The 10,835-nt window shown below is 31.0% G+C and overlaps 1 protein-coding gene across 7 annotated transcripts in view; it reads left to right on the top strand.

Annotated features, from left to right (window-relative positions):
- The window catches only part of LPHN3 (latrophilin 3), a 952,179-nt gene that overhangs the window by 776,137 nt on the left and 165,207 nt on the right, over positions 1-10,835 (top strand). For 6 of the 7 annotated variants that reach the window (XM_010841647.1, XM_010841644.1, XM_010841645.1 and 3 more), the window contains 2 exons: positions 4,081-4,266; positions 7,219-7,257. In XM_010841647.1, coding sequence (XP_010839949.1) covers positions 4,081-4,266; positions 7,219-7,257 — 225 coding nt within the window. The remainder of the gene's footprint in view (positions 1-4,080; positions 4,267-7,218; positions 7,258-10,835) is intronic. The other variant, XM_010841646.1, reaches the window with a different exon arrangement.

The raw sequence follows: 10,835 nt of genomic DNA, 5'->3' as shown, positions 1-10,835 counted from the left end.
ATTTTATCCCCAGACATTAGTATAGTGTTATTCATAGAAATTCAAATTGTGGTTAAATAACAAATGAACATATAGAATGATAGAACAGTTTTTGAAATTAGAAATGTTTTATTCTTTAAAACTGTATATATATATATGTATGAGTATATATACATGTGTGCATGTATACATATACACAATTTATGCTATGTTGGTAGTAGATTTAATTCTAAAAGTATAAAATTTTTTTTTTTTAATTTCTTTCCCACTTTTAGTACCCTGTCTTCCCAAAGCATGGTTATTCTAGACATCACTTACTTATATAGCATCCTCTTGGCTCCCTCCACAGTCCCCATCAGAATTTTATCTTACTGGGTCACTCTCAACTTGTCTGTTAACTTTCAACTTATTTGATATTTTCTGTTGCTTTCTTACATAGTCTCCATGTCTTTATTACCCTTGTACTATATTCCCATAAAACCTCACAGACATTATCTTATAATTGCATTTTTGAATTAATACCATCTGCTTTTATGTACCCCGCATACCAAGCAGTAGAATGTGAGGTTCCTGAATGTGAGCAAAACTACATATAACATTTGACTTTATTTCTTTAGGAAATAAGTGTCCAAATGATTGTTTAATGAATGAAATATTTTTTAATATTTTTTAATTTTTTTAATATTACTACTACAGTTTCTTCAATTTTAAGAGGAAAAGGGGATCATAATAAATAACTGGTTATATCCATTTTTATTTTACTTTAAATATGGTTTCACATTTTTATTTTAAACATTTTTTTATAATTTATCTGTACTTTAGGTTTGTTTTTTTTTTTTTCTGTTGCAGCTTTCTTGTTGGTGAACCTTGAGTTCCAGACTTCTTTAGTGGAATTAATTCAATTTATTCTTCATAAATAAACACTTCATGAATGCTAAAACATAATAACTATTTTTAAGATAAATTACTGATGATTTTTGTATTTGACTCACCATTTACAACAACACACTGTCATTGACACATACATTGGCAGCATCATTATCTTTTATGTTGAAAACAGTTATATTTTGACTTGTCATCTATATTTTCAGCTTTTTCATTACTGTATTTTTAAAAAAATTTAAATATTTATATTAGGGAATTATATAGGCCTTCTTTTTTAGCTTATCATATCCTACCCCAATATTATAATACTTAATGTTGAAAACAACATTTGTACAACAGATGTTGTTGTACAACATCTACGCAGAACCAAAAAAATAAATTGAATTGCAATATGACAATACCTATTATTTTTTTCTGTTTGTTAAGTAATTTTTCTTTTTATAATGTTCCCTGATAGCTGTAATGAAAGTCAGTACTTGAATCTTTAGTTTTGAAGATAATATGTTAAAGCCTATTATTTATTCTAGTAGATCCCAGCCTTTTTCCAAAAGGACTCATTTAACTGAATCACAAGACTCCAGAGGTCCATATGCCTTGACATTTTCTCATAGAAAAAATACTATGTGGTAATAAAGACATAGAAGCAAACAATACAATAATAATGATAATAGTAACAATGGTAATAAAACAATTACACAAGAGCACAATGCTTAACAAAGTAAAACAATAGTAATTTCACAAATATATTCATTTTTATGAGAACAGCATAGGCGGAACACAATAGCAAATGCAAGACTCTGTGCATGGTGCACTGATTTAAAGAATATTCCTTTGGAATATTATAGGAACTCCAGCTATCTGGATACTCATGTGCACAGGGGTTTTGTAGCATTGCTAAGCAATTGTATCAGGTGTTTAGACTTAATTGATGGAATGATGAATCTGAACACTTTATGCATACTAGCATTTTACCAATTTAATTAATGAATGCTGACTTTTATAAATCATTAAGTGAGTTAATAGATTACCAGTAAATAGCTCTAAATTGTATATAATGATTAAATATATGGATTATAATCACTTTTATGTCACTTTGTGACTGCTTCAAAGTACTTTCACGATCCATCGGTGGGTCACGAATGCTACTTTGATCTACATTGACTCTGTTACACATTTATCCTTGAACCTTATAATGTATTCCGTTTGGTGTTACAAGTATCTTAGTTTTTTAGGCCCTGATATTTTACAAATTCAGTAAACTTAGTGCAGGTGTTTTTCTCTTTTTTTCATTTTAAAAGTTTTTAAAAATACCAATTAACCATATAATACTTTAACATATTCTTCTTACACTATATATTCTTGTAAAATTTAAGCATTGAACAAAATGATTCTTCTCTCGATTTCCATCTTTCAATTTTGTCCTATGTGTTTAAACATACACATATATATATATAAACATACAAAATATCTACATATAATATTTATTTTTCATAGCATGTTTATATGCTACTCAAGTAGCATTCATATTTCACAAATACCATGCCTATATATATTAGTATATATTTATAATTTTTATACTTGCATTTAAGTCAATATTACATGTTGAAGATTGATGTTAACAGTATTGTTCTCTTTATTACAAAGCTGTTTATAGTATTCCATAATTTTTATATATATGTCCAGTTTTGTACAGACATAACCCATTTTGTTTTCTATTATAAGCAAGCTGGAATGAATATCTTTGAACATTTCCCTTTCATAACAGTGGGATTATTTTTTTACTGCTCATAGTGATAAGAAAAATCTCTGTCTTATACAGTCTTCAGATTTCAGAGTTTAATAGACACTATAATTTACATAGGAAGTATACAAATATACACATCAAGTAGTAGTTTATGACTGTCATATGTATACAAATCTTTGTCAACACTTGGTTACTAAGCTGTTTTTGCGTATTTGAATTAGGATTTTATATAAACTTAAGAATGTGATTGTTAACAATTTAGGTATTCCAATTGCTCCAATTTATTCATTTATTTCTTTAACATTTGGTCCTGCTACAAATATATTAAGTATCCCTGCATAAACAGTGGTAACCAGTTTGAGTTTTTTAGGGTACCCCTTACAGCTTTCTGAATATCGATTAGGAAGATAGCCTTACAAAGAGAGGCCCTTTCTATTTGTGATCCTAAATTCTATATATGACTGTTAAAAACAGAAAAAGAGAAGAAAAGAAAATGTTCTAAATAATGACACTTTTGTATAAGTAATAGTAGGGCAGACTAAAATTAGGAAAGATGTATGCCGAACCATTAACAATCTCTACAAAATGGGAATGTATAGAGTCAAAAGAAGAGACACTCATTATTTTTGCATTGCATACCTATATCTATATTGCATAAATGTGTTATAATTGTACTTTAGTTTAATTTTAAAAAAGATAAAGGACGTGATAACTTGGAAAATTACACTTATTTACCTTTTTAAAAAAAGTTTTACAAGCCTTCCTTACAAATTAATATATATTCCTATCTTATTACCCAAAGCTGTCAAATTTGTTCAAGTGATCGTAGCATAAAAGTTTTATCTCTTTTAACATCTTTGGATTGTTGACAATTTGAACAATTCTTATAGAATATACTTAAAAAATCAGCATGTAGTTTTAGAGAAGGAAAATGCTAGAAACTAAGCACTAGTTTGCTACCAAGTACATGGGGGTGAAATCTTTTACTTAGTAAGAAGATGAAGACCATTTTAAAAAGCAGAGTTTTTATTTGGAATTACATTTTCACAGAGCTTAGCAGACAGTGAGTATTCGTTGTGAACTAAGTGTTAAACTAGACATAATGAAAAATTTGTATTGTCCTCTGAGAACACAGTTGTCCACAACACAAACTCATCAATGTTCAATTTAGAAATACATAGAGAAAAATCACTGGGCAAACCTTAGACTTAACCCCTCAGATGGGTAAAGTGAGAATCATTTCTAGAAGTTAGAGTCCTCAAGAGGAGCTTCCTAAAGGCATGACTTTCAAGTTAGTTATTAAAGAAAATAATGGATTAGCAGGAAAACTCAGGGAATGTATACCAAATAAAGAGGGAGTTTAATAACTTACTTACCTCAATGATTATAACATATGCAAAAACAATTGTCCAAAGAAGCCAATAAAATTACTTAAGATCTCTTTTCTTTTTGTTCTGTTTTCAAAATTGTAGTTGAAATCTGGAGAGACAGCCGCCAACATTGCTAGAGAACTGGCTGAACAGACACGAAATCATTTGAATGCTGGAGATATCACTTATTCTGTCCGGGCCATGGATCAGTTGGTAGGCCTCCTAGATGTACAGCTCCGGAACTTGACTCCAGGTGGAAAAGATAGTGCTGCACGAAGTTTGAACAAGGTAAGGCCCTTAGTTACATGCATCTTTAAAGTTGTAGTAAAATCAGTGAGAATTCCCTGATTAATTTCCCTCTCCATAAAATCAAATCATTCTAAAGAAAACTGCTAGCTATATTCAATTCACTTCACTGTCTCATTATAACAATGCCCTTATTTGACTTTCAATCTAAGGAACAATAAATGATAATCTCTTTGCATATATTTTGAATCATAATTCATTTTCTGTAGAATTCTGTTCTGGATGCTAAATTCTGACATGGTTAATATAGATAAATGCCGCTTCTTTTGTTTCTTTTTTTTTTTATCCCTTTCAAGCCTTTATTAATATGATTAATAGTAAAACAAATATCTAATCAATAAAGAGAAATTTAGAAAATAACAGTGAGAAAAGATATAAATAATACATTATAGATTAAAAAAATAATTTAACCTAATTCATATTACATTTAAAAGCTCATTGGACAAAGTGGTTTAATTTTCCTTTTTATTTTTAAGTAACTTATTTTGCATCACTACCATTATAATTTAATAGGTTTTAATGTGTTTCAGCAACTTTGAATTGTAAGTAATAAAAATGTTTTTAAATTGTAAGGAATTTTATGTGTTTTAATTTATAGCTATAAATCTACAATATATGTTTATATACATTATATACACATATGTAAACATTTGGTATATAACTTATACAGATATAAGCATTGTATTTACTTAAATGTATAAAATATGTTTTATATATATTTATAAGGAGTATCATTTATGTAACAAAATTTCACATTGTGAAAAGATAATAGAATTGCTGCCATTAGATAACATATATTCTCTTAATGGCATTTTTGTAATAAAGATGATCAGTTATTGAAACTGGATTTTAAGGCCTTAAATATCAGGGATAATCTTAATATCAGGGATACTTCAAACAGCAAGAATTTGGCAGCAGCAGACTAATATCCTGTATGGAATTCACTGAATGAATATTCCCCTTTAGAATGAAAAAATAACTTTACAGAGTGGTCTTTGTTGTGTTTATTTCTTTTCTGTCTTATTTGACTAAGAGTCTCATGAGATGGAAGACATTTTTAAAATGATGATTGTTTGACATTAAAGAAAAATAAAAGCTAGATATTTTATCCAGCAGTTTTTTCTGCAACTTCATCCTCAGAAAATAGATTCCGTTTTATCAGTTAGATAGAATTTATTACTAAGGTATTTTTTTTTGGTTATTTTCATGCTGAGTGAAAAGGAATTATTTTGTCACTCACATCCATGATAGAATCTCAGCCCAGCCCCTGACAGAATATAATCCACAGCTGTCTATGTAATCTGGGCATGCTGTGATTTTACCAAGGTTTACTGGATGCTGTTAATGAATATCGCTGCCAGCTATTGTTATTATAATGTACTAGAAGTAGTAATTTCTATTAATGCTACATATCCATAACACTACTTGTTATAGAATATTTTGTATCTTTATTTATAAATGATGTTGATGTCTGGCAATATCAGGTAAAGCTGGCAATTAATGTCACATTCTAACAGGCTACAGCTAATCAGCTTGCCTAGTCTGAATATTAAATAACTACATAATGGGCAAATTTCCATTTGTGAAGCTTTTTAATGCTCTCTTTTGTTTCTTATTTAGCTCTTTTCAGTTGTTTATATAATGTGGTTTGTCATATGTTAATTTGCATGATGGGGTAAAGAGATGGGATGGCAAAGGTTATTCACATGCTTCCTGGCTTGCTACCATTTCCCGTGGTTCCCACTGTTCCCTGAAGCAGTTATAACCCAACAGATTTGCAAAGTCAACTCAGTACAAATCAATTGTGCTCCACATTGAAATTCTGAAGAGTTTAGAGACCTTTTAAACCAAGATGCTAGTCAGTAATCCAATGACAACACTGGCAATTTACTTGTACTGATTACTCACTTAATTCTTTAGAGGAGTAACTACTCTATGCTCACTGAAGAATGTATGAATTAAAGTTGAGAGAGTATTAGCCACACAAAAGGTATCAGAGTAACTGCTTCTTAAAATGGGTAATTTTCTCCTTCAACAATCAAGGCTACTGAAGGAAAAAAAATACTAGAAAAGGAGGAAAACTACAATCTAATTTATAAATTTTGCAGTCATTTATTTAAACCGAACAAATATATGTATTAATAATTCATTTTATCACCAGGAAAAAAAAAATATTTGGTACTGAATACGAGTTGCTGTTAATCTTTTTCCCAAAAAAACATCATTCTATATGCAAATAAATAAATACAGTCTTGTTATTCCACAAAAGTTTCTAAAATGTGTAAAATCTTTTGGTCAAAACCATTAAAAGAAATTCTTCAAGAAATAAAAACAGAGATAAATCAGAAGATTAATCACATTCTTTTAATCAGTAGTTACTTATCTCTTGGTATTTGTCCCTTAGAATCAACGAGTCAAGTGAATATGCATTTCTATTTTCTCAATAAATGGAACTTTTTATATGTATGAACAAATGGTTTGTGGTACATGTTAACTACCTAAATTATCTTTAAACCACAAACAATTTACTATCTTTAAAAAATGGGTTTCAAATCCTTGACATAATTTAATTACTTAACACATCTTTGTCTGTGGCCCACAAGTTAATAACTAACCTCATATGAAATGAATCATGTCAAAAAATAAAGCATATTGATTTTTACTAATTTCTACTAAATTTATTCTAAGATTTCTTTCCATCATTAACAGCTTTATACCATCCAGTTATCACTTGGGTTCTGGAAAGGTATTGGTTACTATTTTTCAAGCCAATGCTGACATTTTGCTGCTGCTTAGCTGTCATTCTCTTCTAGGAAGTAGTGCACAACAATATAAGGTGTTTGTGTAGGTGTGTTCTTTTATTTTTCTTGTTTTCTTCTGTCACTAACTTGTTTTTTCTATTCTGTGTTTAATCTGCTGTCTTAATGGATTCAGCTTCAGAAAAGAGAGCGCTCTTGCAGAGCCTATGTCCAGGTACTTTCTGCGTTTTTATAAATGTGTTAAGTTGATGAATTGTCTCTGATGGCAATAGCATGTATGGGAATCTGACAGAAAGATGATAATGTATTGAACTTGAAGAATTTCAGGGATGGCATAGAGGGTGGGAATGGAAAGCTATATGAAAGAGCATGTGCTAAAAAGAAATTTGAAAAGTGACAGTGCTCTATCATACAAGAGGATCACAGACTAGCTAAGAGGTGCAACTTTGGTGTGAGAATTTTGATCATCATTGAAAGGTGAGTTGGATATAATATATAAATCTCCAATTTCTTCAGAGGGGGCTATGAAAACATTTCATTCATATATTGATCTGGTTAATATTTGATTAACAAGTTATCCAGAAATGGCACTCAATCAAATAAGACAACAGTTCCAGGATACTTGGAATGTTTACTTCTGTACCAAATTGATCAAGACATGCTGTAATGATCTTATTCTTCCACTCATTATAAGCACATGAATCCCAATGTGAATGTTTCAGTTAACGTTGTAATTTGTTTCTAAGCAAGATTAAAAAAAAAAAAAGTTTCTATGTTTATGAGTTCTTGTGGAAAGGAATCCCTGAAGCCAGCTTCATAGTTATTTTTAGAAGGAAAAGAAGTGTGGGGATATCAGAAGATAGGAGAGAGAAGAAAGGAGAGAGGTGAAGGAAAGAACAAAGGAAGGGAGGCAAGGTCAAACAACAAAATACTTTAGTAATGACTTCACTCTGCTTTATTCAAGGTAAATCAATCCACGGGTTGCCAGAATCAGTGCCTCACCATCAGTAGCACACTCTTCCTGAGGGATATTGGGCAAGAGTTAGTTTTATGGAGACAACTCGAAACAGGGATTGCAAAGGAAGTTGGGGATTTCCTTATAAGGCTAGCAGATCCAGTTTTCTAGGGTAAAGTGAGCTGGGTTAGAGGATTGTGATTGGCTCCTTGACAATCATTTCCCATAAATGCAGGTTTAGATTTGTGATATGGGCCAGGCTACTGAGGCAGCTTCCATTCTGTGGGTTCCAATATACAAATTAACTTTATCAGAAGGAAGAAAAATATGAAACTGTGTAGCTGTAAATGTTATTCCCTATGTGGATATATCAGCATTTTTAAAGGGGAAGGTCAACTACATTTGTAAAGAAGGATGTCCTCAAGACCCATGTTACTAGTTCTCAGATTGGTAGTCCAGAAATTAAACTGTATCCGTTTATTCACAATAAGGGCATTGTGCGAGACAGTCGTTTAAAGCGGGGGGAAATCTGCATAACAGAGGTTAGGAAGAAAACCTTTTAATTTGTATTTTTTCTTATAAAATAATGAACTGTTGTATATAAGCAACTGTTCAGGTTTTTCTCATATTTTGGAAAAGAAATTACTTTGGGAGGTATATGTATATATACTGCTTTGTGTGTGCAATAGATAGAAAAATTGAAGTACTCTTCAGAACTGAAAGCTGAGGATCATTTTTGAGCAACATTAGTATTGTTTTTGATTGCAATCTATGTTATCCTTTTAATAGGGCCTTGGAAATAATTAGAATTAGCCTTTCAGTATTTAAATCTATGAAATGCATGGTCATTCAAACAAGAATCTCTGATGGAAAATTAATAGCACAGTTTATTCAATGGCTGATTTCCTGTTGTTATAATTGACTGGCTATGAATAAATGTTTCAGCTATTGACTAAACATCTGATAAGACCAAATACAAACAGAATATTGGTGAAGTGGAAATGCTCTGCTTGCTAATACATGACATTATTTCTATTCCTTTTGTATAGATCATTATTCTGTGAAATTCTAGACTGAATAATACCTAAATCTTTAGTCTATTTGGCTTTTAAAGACATGTTCTCTATTATTTCTATATTCAGAGCACATTCTAAGCTACCTGTGAAATAGGAATGAAATATACCAGAAAGGTTTTTTGCACTAAATTTGAAAAAAAATATTTATTATAAGATACTTAATTTTTTTTTTCCTTTCCATGGGCACAAGCAGTGATTCTTCTAGATATGATTTTGACCATCTAAATACATTTAACATTTAATTATTTAGAAGTACAGTGTCTATTTTATGAATTATCTAGATCCATTCATTACTTCTTGCTTCCCACTTTTTATTTCACACACACACACAATAACAGTGAAATCTGGACTATTGATAGTCAGCTATGATAACTGATCTATAAGTGAGCAATTAAAAGTTAGTTGCTTTGATTTTTTAAAATAATATATGAATCTCCTAAAACTTATTATGCTTTTATATCAAGAATTTTAATGAAAATAAAAAAACTGGGTCCAATATATTTTATTTTCCCTTATTCAGTTGTAATTTTAGATTACCCTAAAAGTTTTGTTGACTATTAAAATATAGGTATTCACATATGTCAAATTAAAATATCATTACCATATCCCAGACACAATGCATCATTTAGAAGAGGGTTTTAAGTTTTATGCCAGAGAAGACAAGTAAGGCTTGTGTTCCATATGCATATTAATATATATGTTACTATATATATTATTACCAGGAGGGGCCATAGAGGTGAAGATGAGTGAATTGAAATCTGGAGAGATCCAGTGACTGGAACTAGGTCACACAGCTGGCACTGATGGCACTAATGCTTCTATCCTGGTGCATCCAGTGCTTCTTCAACACCATCTTAAGAATAACAGTGATGTAATATGAAGAATAAATCATTTATTAGGCATTGTGACCGTCACTGAAAAGCATTTTGCATAAATTCTTATTTCATATTCTTTTGCAGGAACTATTAAAATTTACTGACATTCATTTTTTTCCATTTTAAATGCTTTAAAAGCAGGACATTTTCCTAGTTAAGAAATATGTTTTGACTTTTGCCAGCAGTTTCCTTTCTCCTCCAAATCCCATAGGTGGCATGGACTCCCTGGAGACTCACAGTCAATCTTGCTTGATGGTAATGGAGTCTGCCTGCCAATGTAGGAGATGTGGGAGATGGGGGTTCAATACCTGGGTCATAAAGATCCCCTGGAGGAGAAAATGGCAACCTACTCCAGTATTCTTGCTTGGAAAATCCCATGGAGAGAGGAGCCTGCCAGGCTACAGTCCATGGGGTTGCAAAGAGCTGGACACAACTGAGTGACTGAGCACACATGCATCGTTATTGATGTGAATCTTTTGAGTCATTCTTTGGAAACCACTATTATTTGCATACTTAGGCCAAGAATTGATTTAACACTTAGTAAATAACTGCAAATTTTTTTTTAAAGACACACACCTGGTTTCTTCTCCGCATTCTTCCTTCCATTTTTCATTTTTTTAAAAGGCAGATAGTCTATGTTTCAAGTCTTACAAAGTATTTGAAATAAGCCCTCTTTTTATTAGATTTTACTTATTTTATTTTATTTGGACTTAATATTTACTTATTTATTTATTTATTTTGTTTGTTTCACCTTCATTATCCACTAGAAATCTGTATCCTAGGTATTAGTGCCGGGGTCCAGCCCCGGTGGATCCAGGGAATTCGAAGTGGGGACGGCGTCGGCGAGGATCAGGAAACAACTGCTTAATTAAACTTTAATTAAGGA

Source organism: Bison bison, unplaced genomic scaffold (assembly GCF_000754665.1).
Source record: "Bison bison bison isolate TAMUID 2011002044 unplaced genomic scaffold, Bison_UMD1.0 scf7180017864165, whole genome shotgun sequence".
Classification (NCBI taxonomy): Eukaryota; Metazoa; Chordata; class Mammalia; order Artiodactyla; family Bovidae; genus Bison; species Bison bison.
Note: the sequence above shows the minus strand (reverse complement) of the source record. Positions and strands in the feature narration are given on the sequence as shown.